The sequence below is a fragment of the Aricia agestis genome, chromosome 3 (genome assembly GCF_905147365.1).
Source record: "Aricia agestis chromosome 3, ilAriAges1.1, whole genome shotgun sequence".
In the NCBI taxonomy this organism is placed as follows: Eukaryota; Metazoa; Arthropoda; class Insecta; order Lepidoptera; family Lycaenidae; genus Aricia; species Aricia agestis.
In genome coordinates, this window is record NC_056408.1 from 6,709,720 (window position 1) to 6,737,666 (window position 27,947).

Consider the following 27,947-nt stretch of genomic DNA (forward strand, 5'->3'; position numbering starts at 1 on the left):
AGTACAGATAAAATTGTATAAGGTATCAAATATTTTAAATATGTACAAAATTAAAAAGAATCAAAAAATTATACTATATCACAGTCACTAGAGAAATATGAACATTATGGCAAAATGTTGTGTCGAGAAAGTAAAAATAAATAAAACTTTTAAGTCAAATAGTAATCTACTTGCTAATCGTTAAAAATGGCTATTAAAGTTAATTTAATATTAATATTTGGTTAAAGATATAAAATTTAACCGATATGTTAGTTTTCACAAAATCTTAAGAAATTCATATTTTTTACTTATGATTTCTTATAAAAATATAGGACTTTCCCATTCTTTGCGATGATTTTGGACTACTTAAATTTCTATACGTTACAGTAAAGCAGTCTATATTTTGATACACATACGCAAACCAGACCAAACATTACCTACAACCTTCACAATGTCGTCTGCACATTGTAAAATTCTTCAGAATTAGAAGTTATTTAAACATTTATATAATTTTTTCATCAGCTTATTCGATGTTACTTTGAAATAAAGTTACTTTCATTATTTTTAGCTGCATCTATCCCCTAGTCTAATTGTTTACTAGATTCACTCGATCCAATTTTTTCACAATTGTATTAATATTACGTCACTTTTTTACATTATGTACAAGTTAAATTAATTATTGCTTGGTTAGTTTCAATGATATTTACTTAATTAACTTCTGTACGAATGCCCCGAGCAACCGGACGTTCCTGAGTTGTTAGTAAACGCGCGCATTTCTCTGTACTGTGATTCCCTGCAACAAACACAGCCTGTAAATCTTCGTGAACGTTATGCAGAACAGACTTAATAAGATTCTCGTACACGTTTCGTAATCAATTTATTGACCTATATACAGTATTTAAATTAAACATTAAAAAAAACTAGCATGTTAATTTCAGGTCAACATTGTCTTAATATTATTTATCAATTATTTCAATAATAACGGTGTTTCTTTATATTATTCAGTCTGAAAATAACTTACCTTTCGTATGGAGGAGGTGGAAGGATATCACACAAATTCATTCTACAATTCTGTTCGCTTTGCCTGGAATGTTTTGATTCTATACTCATTTGCCGGAAGCTATTTTCTCTTCCCAACCATTGCCACTGAGGATAATCATACTCTACATCCGCTACTGCCCATTCCTTGTTGCCATCGTGTTGACTAGACGACCGAGATTGAGCGGTCTTGCACGACGGACACTCATCCATTGATATGTCTTGAATCTCATCATCATTACCACATTTTGTCATATCACTGTAATCTTTTGTGAGAGTAGACGTACTACTACGACAACAGGTAGAGCATTCCTCATTTGAATATTGATTACTTTCAGCAAAGGACCTCACCATACTATTATCACAAGATTCAGGACTGACTGTACATTTTATGCATGAATCTTCTGCATCTGTTTGGTCCTAAAATATAAATTTACTTCATTAATTTAATGTAAGATTTCTTACAGACGAACGGCACTTGTCGACGGCAGTTGACGCGTGGCGTCGATAAGTGCTGTTCGACTGTAAGCGCTCAAAGTAAACTTTCTTAATATTACAAATTGATTTAAATTGAATTCATTTCGTTAAAAAATCAAGCACAGTACACCGTTTAAAATAATGTTTTGTCTTATACATCTACAGACTCGAACTCATCGGGGTTGTCTGCCGATGACGACGCTATCTTAGTTCTAAATCTATTAGGGTCTACTAATTGCGCTTGAGGGTGGATGAGCGAGTATTACATTAGTGAGGCTTTATTAGTTATTGATTTTGGTCGTCTACATGTTCTTTTACTGTTTCATTTTATATTTGAATATCATTCTTACCTGATAATTCAGTTCTGTATAAATAGCACTAGATGCGTAAGGTTCTGGTTGTATTCGTCTATGATCATTTTGTATCATCACATTTACGTTTGAGTGCTGTTGTGGTAGGCTATATTCTGCTTCCATTGCCATTGTATCAATTGTATGTCCACCTTGATTAAGAATAATTAGTATCAAATTATTAAATTAATCGAAATTATTGTAATTTGTTGTGCGCAGTCAATTTAATACCGCAAATAATCCGAGTGTTAATATTTGTGGTATTGAATGAAAAATTATAAAACGTGATTTCAATTTTAAATTCAATTAACATTACATGTACTTAAATTACACCAAATACCTACATTAATTAATTAATATAATATCATTTTACTTACTATGTAAGAGGCTTTGGTGGCAATTCAATATTTCTATTCTCGGTTCATTAGATCCCTCGTATAATGGTCTCTCGCGAAGCCATACTGCCTCTTTTCCTAGTAAGCATTGGGAATTTGAAATTGGAGCACCTGCATCAAAAATTGTCTCTTTTACATAAAAATTTTAATTTTATTCATTACTTTATTATTTTCAATTAAAATTTATTCGTTTTAGGTACTAATGCATTAATTAACTCAAGATAAGAAAATTAGAAATACCTCCAGTTGCATGCCCTTTTCTCTGCTTCGACTGTCGCTGGCGTAAATAAACAATAACTCCAGCACCCAACAATACTATGGCTAATAAAGTTAAACTCAGAACTAACAACCAAGTTTCTTGGAACATTGACAATATTGCTTTATCCCTTGCTGGTTCGGTCCTGAAACAAAGTAATCCCCTAAGCTATGCGATATCCCAATTTATAACGCTGTATATAGTGGAACACGTACGAGATATGGATTTAATAAATTAAGAGAAACTTGCGAACTTAATACGATTTCGCATTAAGAAACTTAATATAACTCTACAAGACAGCAAATTGTAGCAGGATATAATTACGATTTAATGTCACTGCTTCTAATTCTTCCTGATAGTCTAAGATCCCACTGCAGAATTGTACATGTATCGAGTACACGGTAAAAACCACATTTTTACAAATATTTATGATAAGGAGAACATATTTCTACTGGGGTGCTAGTCCAAATGTGGCCGCCAATATATATATATATTTTTTTAAATATTGAGTTGGCGGGATAAAATGTAATCACCAGGTATTGAAAGCAAACATCGTTCATTTTACGGCAATGAGTATAGAGATTAAAAACAAAATAAAATTTATATTCAAGGGGGCTCTCATACAATAATCGTTATTTTTTGGCCTTTCTCACTCTATGTCGATAATGGCAACAGATAGGCACTTTAAAATTTCACGAAATATTCAATTAAATGTGCAATTTAATTACTAATAATAAAATTAAAGTAAAATTAAAATAATTATAAAGGGGGCTCCCATACAAAAAAACACAAATTTTGGCCTAATTTTGCTCTATAATAGTACGGAAAATTTCGTGTGCGAGTACGACTCGATCGATCGATTATAATTACTATTGTCTGAACCGATAGTTAAGTACACTAACATGATGTACTATCACTATCCTCGTTAGACGCGCTAGCCTTCGCCTTCGATAGTTTGCCATCTTTGACAGCCGGCACCCCTTATTTGCAGCCAGATTTAATTAGGCACACCTATATTATAATAATAAGAGGAAAATAAGCTTCCATTTGATATATAAAAGATCAATATACGTTAAGTATCGTACCTGTTCACACTACAATACAGTTGCGGCCGGGTGCCCAAGGGCACACCGGATTTTTCTAAATCTCTATACTTATTGCCGTGAAATGGACGATGGTTGCTTTCAATACCTGATGATTACATTTTGTCCCGCCAACTCAATTTTTAAAACATTTTTTTTAAATATTTGCGTCCACATTTGAACTGGCACCCCAGTAGAAATATGTTCTCCTAATCATAAATATTTGTAAAAACGTGGTTTTTAGCATGTACTCGATACCGTAGTCGTATCTCGTTCTATGATACTTATTATGAAATTAAGAAAGGAATGTAAAGGATAGAGCAGCTTATTTTAAAATCATATTTTAGCTAGTCAAATTCGTATCTTGTTTCAGAGCCAACGTGTACTTACTGCACATAGTGTCTCTGCGTGTGTGTGGGCAGCACATGTATCTGCGCCGGCGCACTGAAGGGCCCGTGTCCGCGGCGTGTGACGGCAGCGGCGCGCGCGCTGTAGTGGCCGCCCGCGCGGAGCGAGCTCGCCGCCGCCGCCCGCGTGCGCGCTCCCAGAGACATCTGACCCACCACACGACCTCCCGTACCCGAGCCCACTCTAACCTCAATCTAGAAAAAAGTCAGTCAAAGGGTCAATCCACATTACAACAACCCAAGGCGTAGTGATACACTTTTAAATGAGCCATTCAAATTTGATCAAGCAGTCCAAAACCGCGAGTTGCAGGTTATAAATTCAATGTTTATCATTCTCGAGACATTGCGATATGAATTGAAGCTAAGTTTGATTAGTGCTTTATATTCTTTCAAAATGACTTATATCATTCAAAAATATATCAGGAGCTCTTGTGAGAATAGAATCTGAAAAACAAATCACCTATTACCACCACTCTATGGTGGCATATTACTACTTACTACTTACCAAGTAACCAGAGAGTTCTCCATTCCAACTATGCACTGGTGGGGGATCCCATCGTATCCAAGCCGATGTGGCATTTATCACTCCAGCGGACACGTTTTGGGGTGCTTCAGAAGGTACTACAAATATGAAGCAAAAAAAATGCAGCATGATAAGTAATAAAAATGTCATAAAATATTTTTATGGCTTATCATGAATTGGTTTGGTTTCAAAACTTACCATCTTCTTCTGTATATCCACTTTTCATATTTGATGGTTTCCCAAGAAGTAATTTGTAAAATGGCATCAAAAATATATTATACTGTGCGTATGGTAATAACCCTGTTATGACGTGACTCGACGAGCCACTATTATGGACTGTTGTCATTGTAAAATTATCATATTTTGTAAATTCTACGATACTTTCTAATGAACCATTCATTTCTTGTGCGCTGTGTAAATCGAAAGCAAACTTTCTATTCAAGGACGTTCCATTGAACCATATCTTTACACCTTCTAAATATTCATTGTAATCAGTCAACACCTAAAAAAGACAACGAATAAGAAGTTGCAGCTGATAGCAGTACTTGACTTTACTATTAATCAATTAAGTAATTGACTTTGTATTAGATGAAGCTTATGGTTTTACTTACATCCCAAACAATCTTTAGAGTATTTGCTGAAATTCCTTCAACTCTTCTTAGAGCTAACACATCCTGTTGTAAATATCTTCGAGCTTGCACCAACTCATACTGTGTCATTGGTGGATGGTTTTGAGGTTTGTTTAGCTCTGGTTGTGGAGATGATGATTCAGAATTTTCAGAAAATGAATTGGCTTCTCTCCTCAACACCTGACAAGAAAATTTAGAAAATAAATAAAGATAACGATTCCAAAAAAGGATAATAATATATTATACAAGATATCTATCTGGTCAATTTATCTAAATTGACCAGATAGATATCTCGTATCTATTAATATAATTAAATTCGCGTATAATATAATTAAATTCTCTATACCTGCAATGTAGTTGTATGAAGTGCGCTACCTGCTGCACTTACAGCAACACATGTTAATCTTCCGGCATGTTGAGTTGAAACTCTGTCTATGTGTAAGAATGCGCCATTAACTGAACTCGGAAATATAAGCTCTTGTAGGCCTTCCATAGACCAGAACACCAATGGTTTTGGCGTACCCTCTGCTTCGCATGGAAATGATAATGATTCCCCTTCCCAGGCAGTTTGATCCGAAGGCACTCGAGTGAAATGAGGCAGTGCTAAAACAAAATAGAATTAAAAGGGGATTTATGTAGTAACTTATACTATCACAAATCTCGCCAAATAAAAATAATAATAAGCAAAATGAAATGAAAGCATCAAATCATGCTACTATTTTAAAAAAGATTCATTCAAAATTACTTACAGTGCACAGTTAAAATAGCGCTGGCTGTACTGGATCCAGCTTGGCTTTCTGCATGACAAGTGTACGTTCCTCCATCAGATGACATCACTCGGTCTATTCTTAATGAGCCCCTTCTAATTATCGCATACGGTGACAGTTGACCTTTGTCGCGAGCCCACGTCACTGATACATCTGACTCTGGTGATGCCTGGTTAAATAGAACGGTAAACTCTGTATCTATAACTGTGATTAGTTATGACTCATGAATGAAACATCAATGTATCTATTCCAAAAATGACATATCCAGAGAAAAATAAATATGTAGAGCTAAAGCAATTTCATTTATTAAATGACTTTGAAATAAAGTTTTAACAATGGAAGCTCTTAGGGAACACAATAGTTGAATGAAATAATAACACACAACAGCGTAACTACCGCTAAAGCAGACGCAGACGGCTACGAATTGTTAGTGAAAAAGGTTTTCAAGATCAGAATAGTGTGAGCACATTGTTTCTATGTTTCTTTTTATGTTACAGTGGCTCGTTTCATATAATGGGTTTTTCATAATAACATCGTTTTTGTAGCAATTTGCAAAACAACTTTCAAAACATGTTTAGTTGTTTTTCTAAGTAAAACTTACGTCCAAAAACTACTACCTGTGGCATATTATATTAAAATTAACATTCATAAGTTATGAGTTATGATAATTTATTGAATCATTTATTAATAACAACTTTATTATATTTTTTAATTCAAGCGAAAGTGTCGTAAAATAAGGAAAATAAAATAAACTTACTTGACAATGAAATTCAATGTTCTGTCCTATTAGTGCCGTTACATTATTCGGTTTCACGAGAAAATGCGGTCGACGTAATACGAGCAACGTAGCAGGACGCGACTGCCTTTCTCCGGCTACGTTGTACGCTATACATTTGTATACCCCACTGTCTGAAGGAAGACTCTCCACTATTTTCAGATTACCTTCGTCTACTATCGATATCCTAAAAGCAGACATTGAAATCATTCCAAAACCTTTATTACCTTACCTATTAACGCCGTGAGTAAATTTCTATTAAATTTTTAAATGGTTATTGAGCATAACTATGCAGCTCTATACTTATTATACTTTGTGCATATAGCTTTTTTATTTTATTGATTCACTAAACTAGATAATACACATTAACAACTTAATTTTAAATACAATTTATCACTAGTGTACATCCTTCTTGAAGTGAATATACATGCAAAATAAGCTAAAGTAGAGTACAAAAACTAAAGGGATTGGATTTCACAATTTAATAAACTACCTCAAGGTGACGTGAGTGAAAGTTAAGAACTAGATTAGATTAAGGAACCCCTCTAGACTTGGGTTGATAAAAATCGTATAAAGTAGATTAAAAGACCGGATGCATCCGTCTTTTATAGTTATTTCAAGCAATTTACGGTAAGTTACTAAATTGAAATCACTAAAATAATATATTTGACGTAAATTTAATAACTTCAGGTAAAAGTATCAAATAATCAAAATTATATTTAAAGAGACATGATAAATTATACTTATAATACGACTTACCTTCCATTGACTTCAACATCCAAAGTGCGGCCATCTTTGGTCCAATGCACCGAAGGATCCGGTACACCTCTGGGTGACAAACACTCTAATAAAGCAGGTTCCCCACTAGCAACTCTAACGTCACGTGGTTCTTTTCTAAACTCATCCCGGAGAACTGCAACAAACTCACCTGGTTAATGCGCTTTTGCATCTCAAAGGTACAGTTTCGCAATTAGAATATTTTATGAATTTTCTTAATTTTCCCTGTGCTCAGCTTCAATGGCCTGCAGCCATTAAAACTTTTACTTAGCGCTCCAGACTATTATAATAATATTAAAGAACTTTAATAGACGCTAGAGTGCTGTTAAATTGATACATTGTCATACTGAATGCGTTTTTTCTAAGTTAGAAAATTGTATACTTATTCTTTTCCATCATAAATTCATACTTTTGTCGGTACTCAATTATAATATTGTAGCTCTTAGTTTAGGACTAAAATATTAAGCTCTCGATTTCGCACTTACTGCACAAATAAAGCCTTCAGATATTATATCCAATTTAAATTCATTTTGTATGCATTCCACTAGCTCGTTATTAATTTCTTGGTTATTATTTAGCTTTGTGACAAACGCGACCTCAAAGGCTTTATCGCTTTGTGCGATTATTGCATTATCATACTATATTGGTATTACCGAGCCGTCCGGTTCAGTTATTTCATTTTGAAGCATTTAATACTCAACTATATTGCCTTTTTGTCGTGTGCCTTTGTTATATTTCCTTTAAGGAAAACAACCAATGACAATAACTTCAAAAGCTACAACTCCACAATTGTAATCGTAATTTTGTAAGCAACCTTAATTGTTTTATTAACTAAAATAGATAAACGTAACTTATATAAGGCGTATAAGTTAGCAACATAAATTCAAAGTTGATGTTACATCGGAGACGTGGTATGCGAGAGATAAGAAACAGTATCGATTTTCCGTAAGCTCACCAGCAATGGTTAGGGTGGCGTTCTTGCTAACCGCTTCCCCGACAGTGTTACGTGCGACGCACCAGTAGACGCCCTCGTCACTTTCCTTCTTACCACGCATAACCCTAAAAGGAAAATTAACTGTGTCATAAAAGTATACTCGAGTTATTAAATGGAGGTATCCCCTTTACGATTGTTGTAAATATATAAATGCTTGCCCCATCATAGTTATGGTCAATATTTTACGTCCAATATACAGCAAACTAGACGTAAAGAGGTAACTTCTTACATTATGACTGATAAATTAGTGATTTATCAGTCATAATGTAAGAAGTTACCTCAAGTCTGTAATATACTTACTTTGTATACAAACTTCTAAATTATTATAATTAAAAATATTATTATTTTTTAAATGTTTATTCTTGTTATTATTATCAGCATTTCTTGTAATAGCAAATCTGTGTTTTGTTAAAATAACTACACAATTGGCTCTATGTTAAAATAGTTTGTACAGCACTTTGCTATCAATTATTATTATTGGTGTCAACATAATATAGGCAACATTATTCATCCTCAGTTTCGGTCACGTGTTTACTAACTTACCTGAGAAATAGCAGTCCATCTTCCAGTAGAACCCTATGAGGGTGGTCTGTGGGGGCGAGGGGAAAGCCGTCCTTGTACCACAGTATATTCGGCTTGGGCTTGCCTTCGGCTACACAGCGTAGGGTGGCGGGCTCGCTCCGACCGACGATCGTGTCTGCCGGGTGCTCCTTAATCCGCGGCGCACGGCTCTGGGCTTAAACGGTAGTAAAATCTTTAAGCTCTCCAAATACAACAACATAAGTAAACAATATGCAGATAATCCATTTTGTTTACTAAAAAGTTTTTTTTTTTTACTTTGCTTTGGATTATGCGTCAAAATTAATTGCTTAGTTGATCAAGATTATTGTAAAGTAAGTGTGTCTGATTCATATTAAAAAGCTACTTTGAGTTAATTAATAACGATGACTCATAGTTCACCGACTCCTTTTTACAGCGTGGGTAATTTATATAAGTAAGTAATGAGAATAGCAATAATATTGATTGTAAATACAAAAGGTAATTGACAGGTAATGAAAGGTTTTAAATGAAATAATAATTAGCTTATTAACAAAGTTTATAGATTTACATTATCCTTTGAAAAAATATGCGAAAAAAAAACATACCTTTAGCCGCATGCAGTATAAACAAAAGATGCACCACGATCTTGAACTTGTTCGATGCACTAATAGGTCGCGCGACCATGCTGACACCTCACATTTCACTCATGTTCACTCACTCGAATCAACACAACTTCCTCAAATCTCACTCAAAGTCTTATTCATTTACGTAAACTCATGTTCGCGTTTTCTCTGATGAATGACGCGACCTCCCCGTATGCTTCCGTTCAGTCCACTGTCCCCGCTGACATTTCGCGCCGACTCCGTAGCGCGCGTGCTTTCGCGATGGACTTTATGTTTATTTGCTGTTAAACGCGTTATTAGCGCTAAAGATACGTATTGCTCATCTTTTATCACTTTAACATAATGTCATTCAACTTAACTGTATTGTGAATTGTCATGTGTAAAGCTTTTACTTTAAAAGCTTGTAATTATTTCGTTTTCACCACCTTCTAAGTGGTACATTTATTATTTTATCATTTGCTGAACTCATCAGGATAGAGTAAGATTTTATTTATCTGTTTTATCGTGGAATATTATGCATTTTATACTACTTACAGTTATAATATATACAAAAATGACTTTATCTACTAATATAAATATAATAATAAGCATTTCTTTCGCTCTGACGCGGACGTACAAATTACAAATAAGTATTATGTACTTAGTTAATTTTTAAATTAAAATTTTGGTCTTGCACCAGCTGATTAATTAAAATGTTATTAGATCTTACGTCACAAAATGGCTTCCGTTCGAAATTTGAACATTCGAAATTCAATCCTTCGAGAATTCCATTTTTTTTCGAGAATTTTGATACTGTAGTATGCGAGGCACGTATTAAGTTACCTAACTGTGCTGCGGTGTAGTAATAGGACATACTAAATAGGATCCCAGTAATTGTCCTAGATTAACTTGTTCCTAATTACTACTAGAGTTTAAGTATCACTTGTATTCATTGCTTAGAGCAGTAATTACACTAACCTGGTAATTTTATTTCGTTTAACCTTTTGGTTTTAGCTATCTTGGCAAAAACATTTTGCACGCAAAATCGGTAACAAATAAGAACAGCAGATTTAGCTGATCACAACGTTGGAAAAAACTTAAACTCTATAATAGAAGAAAATATCTTTACTGTATTACACAATAAATCAATAAATATTCATAGCTTTATGTAACCAATTAACAAAACAAAGAAAAGAAAAAAAAACATTTTTACGTGATCCCTAGCCCAACTTTTGGCCCTATCAATGTTGATACAAAAATTTCTATGAAACAATACGTATTGTATAGATATTATGTAATTTGAATAATTTAACGGTAAACTTTAGCTTTGTATTCCAAATGAATTAATATTATTCATAGTTATGTCTTCATTCGCATTCTAATATGCCGCACTACGACGCATAGTTTGGTAATATTGGTTTTGATCATATTATCGTCGGCCAGATTGTTTTGATCATAATCTATATACTTCTATACTTTCCATTTCAATATCGTTCTTCTCATATGAACTAGGTAGTATTTTTAAATCTTATATCTTTAAACGAGCAATTCTTGTATATATATATATATATATATATATATATATATATATATATATATATATATATATATATATATATATATATATATATATATATATATATATAAAATTGGAATCTCGGAATCGGCTCCAACGATTTTCATGAAATTTAGTATTAAGGGGTTTCGGGGGCGATAAATAGATCTAGCTAGGAATCATTTCTAGAAAATGTCATTTTCATCGGATACCGAGCAAAGCTCGGTCAAACAGCTAGTATTATTAAATTTAAAACTTTTTTGCACAAAATCCATCATCGGAAGGTATCACAATAATAATATGTGCGCAGCAATATCGCAGTGCGCAGCAATAATCTAATAAAAATGTACTGAATAAAATATAATATTACGAGCATTTTCCATGTATACTCGTCAACTTATCTAAAAAATTGACTGACATTAATCGGATAATACGGCAGCGCCACGCTTTGATCGAAATTTGTTCTAATCGAATCTCCTTCATTCACTTACTGCATCTATCTGCGATCTCATGTCAGATCTCGAGCTCAAAGACGGTGATCGAGATCAGTTCGAGACAAAGGAGACCCCTTCATTACCTCCATTGCTGAAATATTCATGAACACGTACGTACTAGACGAGATAGGTATTAGGTATGCAGCGGATAATCCGATAGAGCTATTAGGGTTAGCGGTGAAACTTGTTAAGCTACTCTTTGTAATCCTCAGTAATTAGGTAGGTAGGTAGGTATCATCTTATTATGATTATGGTGTAGTATGTGTATCACTTAATAATATTTAATTAGTCTAGCTTCATATGCGGTATACCTTTAATTTTTATTTCTTATATTTTGTGTTAGTAAAAATATGAAGTAACCTTAACAGAAGCTTAACACTTTTAATTCAATCCTTTCTTAAAACTAAATAGATAACATTTGAAACAGAGCATGTACCATCGAGGAAATTGTTTTCTAGGCAGTTGACAGACCTATGTCATTTGGTCGGCTTATGTCAATTCAATGCTAGCTGTGATCGGTCGGATGGGTTCGACCAAATTACTAAGGTCATCTGCCTAGGAATCAACTTCTCTGATTAAGTTACTAAGACACTAAAACATTTACCCCATACTACATACACACGGTTCGAAATTTATCGGCGTTAAAACCCTGAAATGTATCCCACAATTTCGAAAGTTCGCTGTAAAATATACCTGCATGAACATAATTTAGTTGCTAGAGGGATTGTAAATGCACGTTTATACCCGCGATAAACATGCAGCAGATATTTCATGAGATGGCTTCTAGATGCGGGGCACGTCGCGGGGCAACGCGGGGCACCGCGGGGCACGCCGGGGCACTACTGGTGTCAGGTGGGCCCCCAGGATACAGATCACCGGCACGTGCCGACGATAACACATCTTTGACTTGTGCCGATCGTACAGACATTTATCAAATTAACTTTTATCTTTGGTACACTGTTTTGTATGAACATGCCTTTATGAAATTCTATCAGCGTCGAATATTAGATATTTACAAGGAGCTACAGAATGTTTTGTTCTTGTTTTATCTAACGTATCAGACAGGGACAATGCGTTGTTTTCTTACTGTTGACAAATCAATTTTCATACTGTTTGTATTAATTTAATAAACAGTACTCTAGTATGAAAATTATTTGTTTTAAAATATTCTAAGTAAGCGTATATTACTAAACACTAGCTATTTGACCGATAAATAATATAGTAATCGATAAAACACGATTAAAATGACATTATCTAAAAATGATTCCTAGCTAGATCGATTTATCGCCCCCGAAACGGCCTATATACTAAATTTCATGAAAATCGTTGGAGCCGATTCCGAGATTCCAAATATATATATATATATATATATATATATATATATATATATATATATATATATATATATATATATATATATATATATATATACAAGAATTGCTCGTTTAAAGATATAAGATAAGACAATCAAGTTACATTTATGTTCAAATACAGCTTACATCTTCTCTCACGTGGCAGTTTCAACATAAACAAGATACATAAATCACAATTAAAAAACAATTTAAATAACTTGTAAATGTAAAAAGTGCTGTAAAACTAATTTAACTACAATCTTACAGTAAAAACCTGGGCATAAATAACTGGTCGCCTTAAGGTCCACTAATTCAATCAATTGGCTGACCGTAAATAAATGCGAGGACATTTTGCGATACCAGCCTCATAGGGTTGCCTCTAGTTTATATCCTCTTTGGTTGCCTCGTTCAATCTCACGTCAATACCCATGATATTGACGTAAGATTAAACCACAGACCTTAAATAATTATAATATATTCTAGCAATCAACACAGTATAAATAAATGATACAGTAGAGAAACATGTTCTTGAAATCGATTTCGCGCAACAGAGACATAAATTTTTCGCGCATGCCGTAAAGCTGCAATCAAGTTGTATTTGTTATTACGCTAATGCCACAAAATATGACAATGTACTTTGGCAGTGTAGCATGAAGAGGATCTACTAGGTATTCGTTATTTATATTGTTCATATTATAATAATAAACAATAAAAAAACTTATAACTTCCAAGATAAAACTCTTTTAATATGGTTTATCTTCTCTTCCTTGTTACATTTGTAAGCGATACAAATACTTATAATTGATAAATGTGACAGTCTTAGTTTTTAAGTATATATAAAATATGTATGTTAGTTTTAAGGTATTTATTATATAATTATATGTATGTTAGATTTAAGGTATTTGTTATATGGGCCTCTGATGCCTGAATTAAATGATTTGATTTGATTATCTTAATTTTTGGCAACCCTAGCTAGCCGATACGAGCCTCTCTACGTAATTGAGAAGCACGGCACAGACGTTCGAGCGACAAATCAATTAAACCGCCCCGAGATAAAAAGGATGCATTAATAATGAACAGGCTGGAATAAACAAAGATAAACTTAATTTCCAAATCACGACTTATGTTATTTCACCTTCGGGTACTGTTTTCTCGAATATATTACTTACACTCCATTACACCAGATAGCACTTTAAACATTTTATAATAGTAGGGTAACCCCGTCGTATTCTTCAAATCAGACTCGCTCCATACAGACAAAATAACGCGCGTGTGATACTCCATTGTTTAGCACTTTTAAGTTCTTTGATGATAGCCTGTGTGCGTGCGCTGATCTAGGGGATCTAGCTGCTACAACTTGATACAGCAGATTATCTTCATGCTGGAATCTATCTTAAATATACTTAGTTTTTTGTATCAGGTTTTTCATACTGTACCAATGTATAGATGGTTTTGTTTATTTACCTAATGTACTTTTCTTTTACATTTATCATGAAACAATGCACTCAACATATTGATACATAAATTGCTAATAGTCGATAATGTAGCAAGCACCCACTGTAATTGATCGAAAACAAAATAAAAACAAACCTCCCCCTGCATCCCCGAATTTATTTGGCTTAAGTCTAATCCCGTTTTGTCAAGGGCCTGCAGATGGAATTGACAGGCTGTGCAGTAGAAAATTAATCGTGAAAAATCTCCAAGCGTCGGTGCTAAATCTCGCCACGTGTCTATTACGGGTTGACACTATTGGGAGCCGGCCAATGTGACTCAGCTAATTCCTCGAACACTAAACAGGAACCGAGTTTTCCTTTTTCGTAGATCAAACGTTTACAATTTGCACGCAATTTATACAGGGTGTAACCAAACAAAGGGATAAATGATAATACTTCAGGGTGTGAACTATGTATGTTTCTTACAAAGAATTCACTGTGAGCAACGCTCAAAAAGTATTTTTTTTTAATGTTGTATGGTAAAATTATTGACGCCGGGGCGCATTTTTTTTTCGGGTGATTTTTATGGGCAAGAGTTTGTCCACCCTAAAGTATTATTACTTTGTTACATTATGTATAAGTAATAATAAGGTATACTATCTATAGTTATATAATAGTTCCATTATCTATAAGTAATATAAGGGGCTACTCGAAAGTACTGTACACGTTGAGTTGGCAAGTGAGCTTTCAGTGAAAATTGTAAAAATGCATTTTTATGCAATGAAGTAGTCAGCATAAATGACATGTAGCTACCCACAATTAAAGAAACTAGCCCAAGACCGGAATAAATTCAACCAGCTTACCGCAGAACTTCGTTATGAAGAGGGCACTAAATGATGATGATAAATTACATGACTTTTTCTGAGACCCCTCTCGCCTCTAAGTACGCTATTGATGTTTTTTGATAAAATATTACATTTTTTGTCTATAAAAACATAAAACACTATTTTTAACTTATAATATTAAGTAGGTACCTATGTAAAGTCAAAGAACTCTATCAAAATATAAAAAATGCGCCGCTCAATTTCTTAAATGGTTATCACGTATCTTATGTAAGATAAAGCTTCTGACAGAAATATGATTATTAGAAATGCCGTCTCATACAGTAGGTGTTATACAGGGTGTTAAAGTGCTACTTACTGTAATTGGTTTTATAGCGCGTTCTGAAAATGTCTTATTTTAGAACTTTATGATAGAGAATATCAAGAATATCATGTCTTAAAATATTCTCGATATAAATGTTTCCATTAAGTCTTTGATGTGACATAGCATAGTAGTCTGTATTATAGTATTTCTTATATAGTACGGGAGCCCTAGAATAATTTTTCTTTGATTACTATCAAGCAAATTTTTTGTAAGTAGCTTCATTTTGACGAACAACATTCTTATCTGCGAAAAATCTTGAAAGCGGCAGCTAATAGAAATAGAAAGGATTTCATACTTTGATTTGATGGTCCTAATATATGGATTGTTCTATTTGTAGGACAATATTACTCTTAAATGATATTACTATTAACCTATCAATGTACAAAAAATCAGCTTGTTGGGGTTCCGTTTTAGGGTTCAGTGGTCAACCAAGTATTGTTGATTCAAATATCAAAATGAAGCTACTCACAAAAAATTACCTTGATAGAAATAAAAAAAAATGTTCTAGGGCTCTCGTACTATACTCTATCAGTGCTTTTATGATAATATTACTTATCGCAGTAATAAGAGAGGACCAATGGGTAACAAATTATATCGCTACTCTTATCTCGGACATTATGTTGCGAGCGGTCTTACTGGAAGGACTATTTATAAGGGACGCACATTTATACGGAATTAATAATAGCGTATATTAAGAGGATACACCAGGGGCTAGAGAAATGAAAAAAAAGTACTTGTAATATCTATAGGTGTCTCCCTTACGTCAAGCCTATACCGCAGAACGCGATAGAGACAACTGCAGAAAATCCAGAAAATCAACGATTCGTTGTCCCCTGATTCCTTCTCCAAAACTTAACCAATTTAAGTAGTTTTTTCATTAAAGATTAAAAAAAGGATTGAGCTGTTTTCCTATGTTTTGCTTTTTTTTTGTATAATCTAGCCAAATCTGTTTTCTGGACGTTTGAACACAGCGGAAAATCTGGCCATTTTTTTGGGTTTTTGAACGTTCATATCTTATTTAATAATTAAATTATGAAAAAAAAGAAAACATAGGGACATTGTATTAGTGGCCGTAAATATTCAAGAAAAAAAATTATAACTCTACTAGCATTATCCAGGGAGGAAACAGGGGACAACGTTTGTATGGAAAAAAGGGCGGTGTGGACTCCTCTTAATAAAGATTATGGTTCTTTTCGTTTGGAACTGAAATTAGAATTTAATGTTACAAAATTCTAATCTTCAGGAAGGCATTGAAATTACTGCATCATAATCCCTTTGAACGTGACGCTTTTTCTTAATTCGTCTATTTATTGTAGTGTGCGCGTGCACATAGGTAATTAGTGTGTACCGATAACACTTAAACATTGGCGAAAGCTTGCACACATATTATACTATAAACGATTAGGAGGAATAGTGGGGCGCGTCTTCGTGGATTGCACGGACTATACACTACGCAATAATAGGTGCCAGGTGCCGCAGTGATACTGGAATCCAGCACATGGATATTATGCACTGTCAGGTTTTTATTTTAATAAAAAGTGATAATTGTAAACAATGCTTACTATTCTAGTTTGAAATATTATGCTGATCTATCTTCAGAATGTGGGATTTTGGCAAGTATCTATATATTAATACGTGAGCCAAAAACTTTGTATCCCTTTTGACGTAAAATGGGGAAACGTAGGTGAATGAAATTTTGCACCGTTATAGTTTATATGGTGAAGGAGTGCATCGAGCTAATATTATTTTTAAATTATGCTTTTATCATATATTTTTTTAACAAATAAAACATTACACACACAGCACACTACAACACACACACTAGGAAAAATGACAGATTTTTGAATGACAAGCCTATACATACGAATTATATTCTTTTATTTATGGTTGAAGTCTGTTGATAACAGGGTGACAAATTGGAAATGGGACCGTGCCGGGCCTGTAGACAAGTGGCAAAGCGCTAACGCTGACGCTAACGCTAGCGCTACAAAATGTATGCGATTTGACATAAGTCATCGCTTCGCTAGCGAATACTAATGTCAAATCCATACATTTTGTAGCGCTAGCGCTAGCGTTAGCGTTAGCGTTTTGCCACTTGTCTACAGGGGCAGAGCGATGACACTGCCACTAGTGACGAGTAGCCGAAACTTTTACGAAAATTTTATTGTCAAGCTCTAGTCAAGCTACAGAAAATTTTAAGATTTCTTGAGAGATTTGAGTGTTATCGTGCATTGTTGTATTCCCGGATGTTCTAATACATACAAAAAAAAATAAAGGCAAATCGAACGATGTAAAATTTTACTATTTTTCTGCCAAAAGTATTCACATGCCTTGACTTATTGAAAAACGAAAGAAATGGATAAAAGCCGGTAAAACATACGTAAGCATTAAAAATGTTCCATGAATGTTATGTGTAGACTCATAAAAACACTGAATTTTGTAGATTATAAACGTAAATTCATTTTCGATGAACACAATATGAACCTAATCTTTCAGTAAACATCCAAACTGGCTTCCATCTAAATTGATATACATACATAAGCACCGCTCATTTAATTAGCATAAATGTGCATCAAAAGTAAGGATAATCTTGAGAAGTCCTGCCAGGAATTCAACACTGAGGATAGTATTGAACTTGAACCATCTTGTCAAAGTGTTGGTTCTCAAAAGGATGATTCTTCAAGTAGGAAAAAGATTATAGCGCAGTCTTTGTGTGTTATTTAAAGAATACTTATATGGTGTTTGCACTGATGAGGTCCAGACTGAAATTAGTTAAAAATAGTGACAGACTAAAGTTGTGAAGATGGTATCGAGCGAATCGCAGAAGGTTGATGAAATTAAAGCATTTATTTTAGTGAACTTGTTTTATTTTATTAATCCACAAGCATTTTCAGTAATTATTACTTATATAAGTATTTTTGCATCTTCATTATTTTATTGCAATATTTATCAAGTTTTTACTTTTTATGCTGATGGATGCTACTAATTACTTTTTTAGATATTTTCTTAGATAACTAGATAAGCTTTATACATTTTTATTCACGCTTTCGTTCTTTGTTTACGGTTAGAAACTCATCCATACTCAATATTATAAATGCGAAAGTGTGTCTGTCTGTTAGCACTTCACGCCCAAACCGCTAAACCAATTTTGCTGAAATTTGGTATGAATTTACTTTGAGCCCCGGGAAAGGACAAAGGATACTTTTTATCCCGGGAAGATGTACGATTCTCGCGCTATAAATGATTTTTGGCGCAACGGAGTTGCGGGCGTCATCTAGTATTTTACTTTAATCCTACGATCGCGGATTCTTGGAAATCTATTGTTGTTCTCGCGGCCGCATGTGGTCACTTGGGATTGTAAGTATTAAATCATTTTATAGTCTAAAACATGAAAAAAAACACTTATAAACTAGCCGGGGTCAAAGAGAATGCGAAGCCAAAGTCACTCACAAGTTACTTCTTTTACTCGCATCGTGTCGCTGCTGTCGAATTACGACGCCCTCTATAGTTTCTGCACAGTTCCTATAGTTTTTTTTTTTATTGAATCTTAGATACTATTATTAGACAATGCTTACACGGCCAGTCTGAGATCATCTGAGTCTCAGAGAGGAGAGTTGGAAAAAAATATGATAAAGTCAATATTTTTTTACAAAATATAGGCAGTAGTCCTAATGTCGTTGAAACTAAGGTCGAATTGCGACCATTGGGCGATCTCTAGTTTTATTTACTGTTACTTGCTAGGGGGCAGACCCGATGAATACGAAGCTGCACCTGACTGACTCGTTTTTCAAAAGCTGTCAATAAAATTTTACCGACTCTTGCCTCCGCAGGAGCTATAGGCTAACCCTTCGTGTCAAACAGCAACCACGTCATGAACTTAGGCCGGTATAAATAGTCAGTACTCAAGATGCATCTCGGTCTCAAGACGCGGTTCGGCTCTATGATTAGTCCAAATTTTGACAGTCAACCAATCACAGAGCCTGAACCGTGTCTTGAGACCGAGACGCATCTTGAGTACTGACTATTTATACTGGCTCTAAACACCCTCATTCAGTGAAGATGGCGCTACTGTATCAATGTAAATACGCATTAGCTTCCAAACAAAACTAGTCACAAACCAGTAAACATTAACACATAACATTAGGCACAATAAATAAGCGAGGTCGGGAAGTTATCTTCAACGATTAGGCGACACAGCTTCTGTAGTTGAAAGATTTGCCGGCTGTTATCGCAGTAAGCACACAATAAGTAATAGTGGCGGCGGCCTTATCGCGACACCCTGTATAGTATACTTTGTACACAATCACAGTATAAATAATATAGGTACAGTATCTTCTTATTATCTTCATACTAGACTTTTTTAAATCGAGTGCATAAACACTCTAGCGTGATTTTTAGTTTTTCGTACCCAAAGGACAAAAACGGGACACTATTACTAAGACTTCAATGTCTTTCCGTCTGTATCTCAAGCACCGCTATAGCCAGGCTTCTGTAATTTTCACAGATTGTGTATTTTGGCAGCCGCTATAACAAAAAATACTAAAACCAAAATAAAATTAATATTTAAGGGGCGCTCCCGCCTCCCATACAAAAAACGTGATTTTTTGGTCTTTTTTGCTCGATGCCGTAACACAATTCCTTCAGTTACTTAGCACGGGGCCAGACTGACGTGGTGTGGTGTGAAGCGTCCATAGATATTATCATTAATGAGAACAGTTATACAATATTCACAAAATTCGTTTTTTTGTCCTGAAACAGTACAAAAATAATATTATAGTATCATGTAGATATAGTACATGATTATCATTGGCTCTGTGTTAATAGAGTTCGATTTCAAGGCCACATGTAAGTTTCTCTACTGTGTGATATTTATACTGTGGCAACAGTATACGTATAATGTAGCGGAATAGAGATACAAGTTATTTATCATATGGGAACTCTATATTGTTTGTGACTTATGAGTTTTGTGACAAAGACAAAATGTTTTGATACCCTGGAGAAATGACAATGATTTTTGTAAGAAAAGTTTTTTATTCACGGCTCGTATCAATACAACTTCCTGCGGAATCTTACTTTTTAGGGATAAAAAGATAACATGAGTCATGACTGAAGAAAAGGAAATACAGGAATTAAAGACAAATTAATATAATTCTTGAATGAATTAATAATAAACCAAAGAGGCAAGATTATTAATACAAAAACATATTAAATTATTTATTATAATAATAGTACCCCAATTTAATTTAATTAGGTGACAACGACCTACTTTGTAATTAATTAAAGTACATGTACATGTGTGAACACAAGCTTAAACTGGCACATAACGCAGGTGTCGCGAAACTTTGGTGCGAGTTTCAGCCCACATTATAGTTTCAGCGGAAACTATAATGCACTGAATATAAATGAATTAGAAACATTAAACAATACTCATTAAATGTCCTGAACTACCAAGAACGTACATAAATAGTAGTGAATATTAAATGATTAGAATCGCGAACAATGATTTAAAGGTGTGTGTGAAATTTTGCTTTAAATCTGATGTTTGCGCTATTCAAAATTATAAAGATAAGCCCTGCATGATAGCTTAGTTTTTAGCTAAGGACAAAATATAAAAAGAAAATAGAGTTTTTATTCAACATAAAGCAGTGCTAAATATTCGCAGGCTTCTTACATCTCGAATATAATATGTAAATGACAGCGATAGACATGAAATTGTGTGATAAGGGTCCTCTCGGAAGCCTGCGACTTGTCTTGTCGCATAATATAAACAACGATACGACTTATTATACTTTTGCTAGAAATAACGTTAAGAATATAGTTGATAGAATTTAAATAGTTGAAAAAAGTTTTTTTTTTTTATAAAATAAGGGGGCAAACGAGCAAACAGGTCACCTGATGGAAAGCAACTTCCGTCGCCCATGGACACTTGCAGCATCAGAAGAGCTGCAGGTGCGTTGCCGGCCTTTTAGAGGGAATAGGGTAATAGGGGAGGGTAGGGATTGGAAGGGAAGGGAATAGGGGAGGATAGGGAAGGGAATCGGGCCTCCGGTAAACTCACTCACTCGGGGAAACACAGCGCAAGCGCTGTTTCACCCCGGTTTTCTGTGAGAACGTGGTATTTCTCCGGTCGAGCCGGCCCATTCGTGCCGAAGCATGGCTCTCCCACGTATATATACGTTCCCACGTTATCCCACGTATCTCCCACGTTATAATAGAGACGTTTGTTTTCGATAATATTATAATATTGTAACTACCTACTCCACTTTTACAAGTCGGTGGTAGCCTGGTAGCCTGGTATCCAACATTCTGAAAACATTTGATTCAAATTTATTCAGAAATATATCATTTTTTATTTTATTTAAAAGCTATCGGAGCACTAAGAGAGTTTAAATTTCAGGTTTCATAAGAATCGATTTTTTTATCTCATTTTCCCATTTTGTGATCTACTTTCTAGCTAGGTTCTAAAAGAGACAAAATAGATTAAAATCACGTAAAAGGATTTCCTAAATAGAATCTAAGAAAAGCAGACACGTCTGTCTCATCTCCAGAAGACATTCAGCTCCAACGAAGCAGAAAATTGTCTGGTATATTTTTGTCACAGTTTTAGGTTCAATCGATATGGCACTTGGTTCATACAAAGCGTTTTGATGTTTTCTGATAATAAATATTATAATATACAGAGCGTAACAAAACTAACTGATAACTATTTGTTGTTGTTGTGCATGTGTTAATTGTTGAGATGTCACTGTGAAAGCAGCAGCACTGAAAGACCAATTTTTTCACTTTTGTATGGGCAAGCACCCCAGCGTCACGAGTTTCCACATACAAAAGTAAAAAAAACGGGCTTTTAGTGCTACTACTTTTACAGTGAACTCTCAACGAGGAACACGTTTACACCCTAAAGTATTATCACTTAGTTTTGTTACACCCTGTAGAGTATTTGCTTGGTTCTTTATCTATCTTATATCTTTAAACGAGCAATTCTTGTATATAAATATATAATTGGAATCTCGGAGTCGGCTCCAACGATTTTCATGAAATTTGGTATATAGGGGGTTTCAGGGGCGATAAATCGATCTAGCTAGGAATCATTTTTAGAAAATGTCATTTTATTCGTGTTTTATCGAATACCGAGCAACGCTCGGTCAAATAGCCAGTTAATATTAATTCATTATAATAACCTCTATTATTACAGCACGACTATCCTACTAACAAGTCGCGAACTATTAGTAGAATGATATTTCTTCTTTAGGAAAATCTTCGTGATTTGATAGAAAATTACGATGTGTCATTAATTGTCAAAAACAACTCATTTGGTACAGAAAATTTATTATCAACTACACCAACCATAAAATTAAATGATTGTCGTTTTCAAAAACACAGCACCGTAATTCCCTTTCACTAAAGGCTTTTGTATCTAAAACAGGCTATAAAATAAGTAGATTGTTCCTAACATTCAACCGGAAGAGAGCAAATGGATTCGGACTACGAACCCTTCCACCCCTCCATAAAATAGAAAACGCCTACGGCTGCGATTTCCGGCGAATTCCTATTGTCTGGCTGGATGCGTGCAACCCTTGCACGAAATTATAATGCGATGCTGTCGTTTATTTTACCGTTTAAAACGGAGGAAACAACGCTACGATAGTAATTTGTTTTGATTAAAACGTGAGAATATTGTGATTTCCCAATTATCTCATTAGATTTTGACAACCACAAATCTTATAACATCGTACACTACAAAATGGCCTTATAAAGATAAATTATTTTACAGCTAAATAAATAATCACTTATTGTATTTTAGACAGTCTTAGTCAGGCCTATAGTCCCTTTGGATGTAAACAATATTTTTTTCCATAACAAATAGTCGAGCGATCAGAAGTAAACATCTTAAGTGGGGCCTTAACATGAGGAATTTTACCTTCGTCTATTCTTGTCAAGATTACCTTGACTAACACTAACTACGCTTAAGGAAAATTTTAAAGTCAGCGAACAAAAGCTGGGAGTCAGTAGCTTTTTGACTATGATCTGTTCTGGTTCTCTAAAGTGTAAATAAACAAATCTTTGAAACATATTTATAAAATGTAAATAATTCCACGAAGAGTCTAATGTGATTATTATTTGACCTGTGACCTGTACGATTGGTGTAATCAACTTTGATTCAGTCTCCACGCTTACTACGTCGCGTCACGTCCTCTAAATTGGACCTACAAACACTAGAAACGTGAACGAAATAGTAGAAATGAAATCGTTGATTTTTCTTCTTACCGCGATCGTTTTGGTGAATTGTGACCACTTGATTATGGGTGAAACTCAAAACAAGGCGCTGTTACATCACGAAATAGCTCAGTACAATGCAATACCCTTTTGGAAGCGAGAGAAGGACATATTTTACAGTTCCCCTGATCAGAAAATTATAAATGTAAGTACTATAAATCAGTCATATCGACTATCGTGACTTACTAGTGGGCGATTTCCAACAAAACAAATGTTTTGTGTGTGGTTTTTGCATTACTCACTGTCGTAGGATCTACGATCTGATAAAGATTCGACGTTAGTTTCTTCTTTATTTGATTCCTGCATTTTATTAACATTTATAAACTGCCCACCAAGCTTTAGAGTCTTGTTACAATAGAGATCGCAGATTTCAAATACGACATTAATAAGCAAGTAACTTGAATAAATAATGATAATTTTGATTTAGTAAACAACTATAAAGCATAAGCAAAACGTTATATAACAACATTTAAATTAAAAGCAAAACTTTAAAATATAATAATCCATGTTTATAACCACCCAAATCCAATCAAATTTTGCACTAGTAAGCAATAATAGAGTGGAGTCAGCAATGAGTAAATCAATATAAAGCACTTTAGCAAAAATAATTGAATATGCGAACCATCACACATGCCATAATGACTGCACTCGAGCCCTGTGTTGGAGCAATCATTGAACTGTAATCATAAAGAATCAATACAACAGAATGTAGGAAAATAATGAGGGTATAGTTTTCACAATTAGAAACGTAATTGCACTTCTAAATAATGAATGCAAGTAGATACTTTAATAAAATTAAATACCGAAAATATAAATCTTGTAGTTATTATAAACATAAGTTTTTAACCATCCACGTATATAGATGAGATAAGATGCATTTAAATAGGTACGATCCTCAATCTTTGTTTTATTAGTTCAAAATTATGAGCATGGCTAGCATAATATTACTGTAAGGGTTGCACCAGAGGCGTGTTTAAAGTTAAAGTTAAGGTTAAAGTTATAGTTAAGGCTAAATTTAGCTTTAGCTTTAACTTTAACTTTAACCTTAACTTTGACCGGAGAAATTGACATAGATGACAGCTGGTCCAACAAAGTTATAAATGAACGTGGGCGGGGGCGCTGCTGGTAAAAGAAAACTGTCAAAAATGGCGTTTTTGTATGATGACAGCGTTAGTTCCTTTTTTCGCCACGTGCATTTAAAACCTTGTCGAGCTCTATGGTTATGGTTAAATATGGCGTCTTGATGGCGTCCATTTTTAACTTAAACCAAAGATTTGACATTTTGCATTGTAGTTAAAGTTACAGTTATAGTTAAAGTTAGTTGGTACAACCCAACCTAACAGTTTTACAAGAATTAAATAAACATTTAAGTTAATAATATGGCAGTGTCGTGAAGGTCGTTAAAATGTTGTTACCTTATATCTTTAAACGAGCAATTCTTGTATATATGTACAATTTGTCCCGACACCGGTGTCCGATCCTTTAATGTCATGATCTATGGCATATTTTATCGACAAATTGGCCCTCAAATTTTATCTCTCTCTCACGGTTGTAAAATGGCAGCCATTTTAGTTTTTCTCTGGCTTTCACACTAATCTGACCAGTACTTCTCATGTAAATATCCTATGAAGATAATTTTTTTTTTCAAAGTTGGAGAAAAAAAAATCGAACTCATTATTTATGACATATTTTAGTGACAAATTGGCTTTCAAATATATTTTTTTTCTAACTTTTGAAAAAAAAAATATTTTCTCTGGCTTTATACTAATCTGACCTATACTTCATAGGAAAATCGATATAACTTCTAAACTATCTGACTTAGAGCATTGAAGTAAAGAATTTATTTAAGATAAAACCTCCTCTATCTTTTTAAAATAAAAAAGAACCAGTTTAATGTGCTAGATTTTTCACAAAAAGCCATTAATTAAAAATACACAAATTTTTTTCTTAAACTTTAGTTTTTCTATGTTTAATTCCATGAAATTTATAACATATTGCCTGTGTAAGCGTAGTCCACAAGTTTAGCTATCAAATGAGACCTTTTTTATCTTCATAGGATGTTTACATGAGAAGTACTGGTCTGATTAGTGTGAAAGCCCGTGAAAAACTAAAATGGATGCCATTTTACAACCGTGAGAGAGAGATAAAATTTGAGGGCCAATTTGTCGATAAAATATGCCATAGATCATGACATTAAAGGATCGGACACCGGTGTCGGGACACATTATATATTTATAATTGGAATCTCGGAATCGGCTCCAACGATTTTCATGAAATTTAGTATATGGGGGGTTTCGGGGGCAATAAATCGATCTAGCTAGGTATCATTTTTAGAAAATGTCTTTTTATTCGTTTTTTATCGATAATCGATAAACTAAAAATATGACTCTTCCTGACATCTATTGGCGAATAATAATACTATTTTCTGAGCAACTAATTGCTTTAACGACACATCAACAGCTAAAGCTATTCCAGCAGATGGCGTTGTTAAGTAACACTAGGTCAATAAGTGTTTGCTATACCGAGCAAAGCTCGGTCATCCAGGTACTTTTGTATTTAATTTTAACAGTATTTCCTCTTTTTACAGGCAATAATGGTGTTTGACAATTCGAACTCCAATTCAAAAGCACGAGTGACTGCAGGAGGTGTGGGGAAGACCTTTGTCAACATCCGCATGACCAGCGAAAGAGGAGAAGGACTGGACTACGACATAGGACTATATTCTTAAAAGCTTTAAAACATATTTTAGTATTTTCTTTAATGTAATAATCGTAATTATTAATCAATAATAATCATAATATTGTACTCATTGTATCATAAATATTTTTCACTATTTAGCAAATATTTTATTTAGTAGCAATTTTGAAATCGCTCATATTATGATGATAGGGTGCCGTGGTATGGGACATTGAAGCCGAGTCACTGGCCGAAATATTTTGGCTATGCCAGGAGGAACGTGAGGAAGGACGGATCCCATCGCCAGACCAGATACGGCGATGGAGAACAGCAGCACGGGACCGAGATTTAGACCTTTGGCTCGGTCGTCTAAACGAGTCTCTAGTCAGCGTCGAACTGCTGAACGCAATGCGTCCCGTACTGAGAGAATGGGTGCACAGAGACAGCGGTGCGTTGTCGTACCGTCTCACACAGGTACTGCCCGGGCATGGCTGCTTCGGTCAGTACATTATGTGCGACATGGCCAGACGCGAGCAAAACACTGCTTGCCATCATTGCAGTGACGACCGGGATACGGCGCAGAACACTTTGCTCGTCTGTCCCGCTTGGAGCAGACAAAGAGCGGCCCTACAGGCCACTATTGGAACCGACATCACGCTGCCGGCCATCGTTCGTGCGATGCTGGACAGCCAACAGTCTTGGAGGGCAGTCGAGACATTCGCCGAAGTGGTAATGTCGTCGAAAGAGGAGGCGGAGCGCAGGCGAGAGGCGGAGGCCCTCGGTCCTCGGAGAAGGCCGAGGCGGAGACCAAGGGCCGGACATGGTCACGATGTCCCGCCTTAGCAGGGGAACTTGGGGCTTTGGCATGGGGCTGCCGTTGCCCATGACATTGAGTCCCGGGTAGGCCACGATGCGCTAGTTGTTCCAGCGCATCGTCGCGGAGTAATATGGAATGGTGTCCACAAGATGAGCCTGAAGAGGCAGAGGTGGTGGGGCTGCGGTTGTGTATCACGAATTTCCCGTAGTCATCTTCAGAAGCAGGAACTCCGTTGGGGTTTTAGTGGGTAGTCCCGGGTGCGTCTTCCGTCCGCCCCGGGGAGTCCCACATACCTCGGTGGTCCTCCCCAGGCCCTGGGGATGCGTAAACGCATTCCCTCAACGAAAAAAATTTACATCTTAGTCCTCTACAATGTCAACTAGTACAATAATTATTTATTGCTTCGGCACGAATGGGCCGGCTCGACTGGAGAAATACCACGTTCTCACAGAAAACCGGCGTGAAACAGCGCTAGTGCTGTGTTTCGCCGAGTGAGTGAGTTTACCGGAGGCCCAATCCCCTACCCTATTCCCTTCCCTACCCTCC

General features: G+C 35.0%; 2 protein-coding genes across 2 annotated transcripts; one reads left to right on the top strand and one right to left on the bottom strand.

Moving 5' to 3' along the window:
- Positions 1 to 265: 265 nt before the first annotated feature.
- LOC121725358 (peroxidasin homolog) lies at positions 266 to 9,807 on the bottom strand. Its single transcript, XM_042112247.1, has 16 exons — positions 9,595 to 9,807; positions 8,993 to 9,185; positions 8,411 to 8,514; positions 7,438 to 7,591; positions 6,661 to 6,865; positions 5,886 to 6,072; positions 5,483 to 5,739; positions 5,119 to 5,316; positions 4,706 to 5,009; positions 4,490 to 4,605; positions 3,968 to 4,179; positions 2,480 to 2,640; positions 2,222 to 2,350; positions 1,845 to 1,996; positions 1,001 to 1,437; positions 266 to 772 (listed from the first exon to the last, which is right to left on the bottom strand). The coding sequence occupies exons 1-16, from the start codon at positions 9,671 to 9,673 to the stop codon at positions 691 to 693; spliced, it is 2,970 nt and encodes a 989-aa protein (XP_041968181.1). The 5' UTR covers positions 9,674 to 9,807; the 3' UTR covers positions 266 to 690.
- Positions 9,808 to 23,745: 13,938 nt separating this feature from the next.
- On the top strand, positions 23,746 to 27,673 carry LOC121740591. The gene is made up of 2 exons (XM_042133323.1): positions 23,746 to 24,053; positions 26,496 to 27,673. Exon 2 carries the CDS (start codon positions 26,993 to 26,995, stop codon positions 27,425 to 27,427), a length of 435 nt encoding a protein of 144 aa, XP_041989257.1. The 5' UTR covers positions 23,746 to 24,053; positions 26,496 to 26,992; the 3' UTR covers positions 27,428 to 27,673.
- The last annotated feature ends 274 nt before the right edge of the window (positions 27,674 to 27,947 follow it).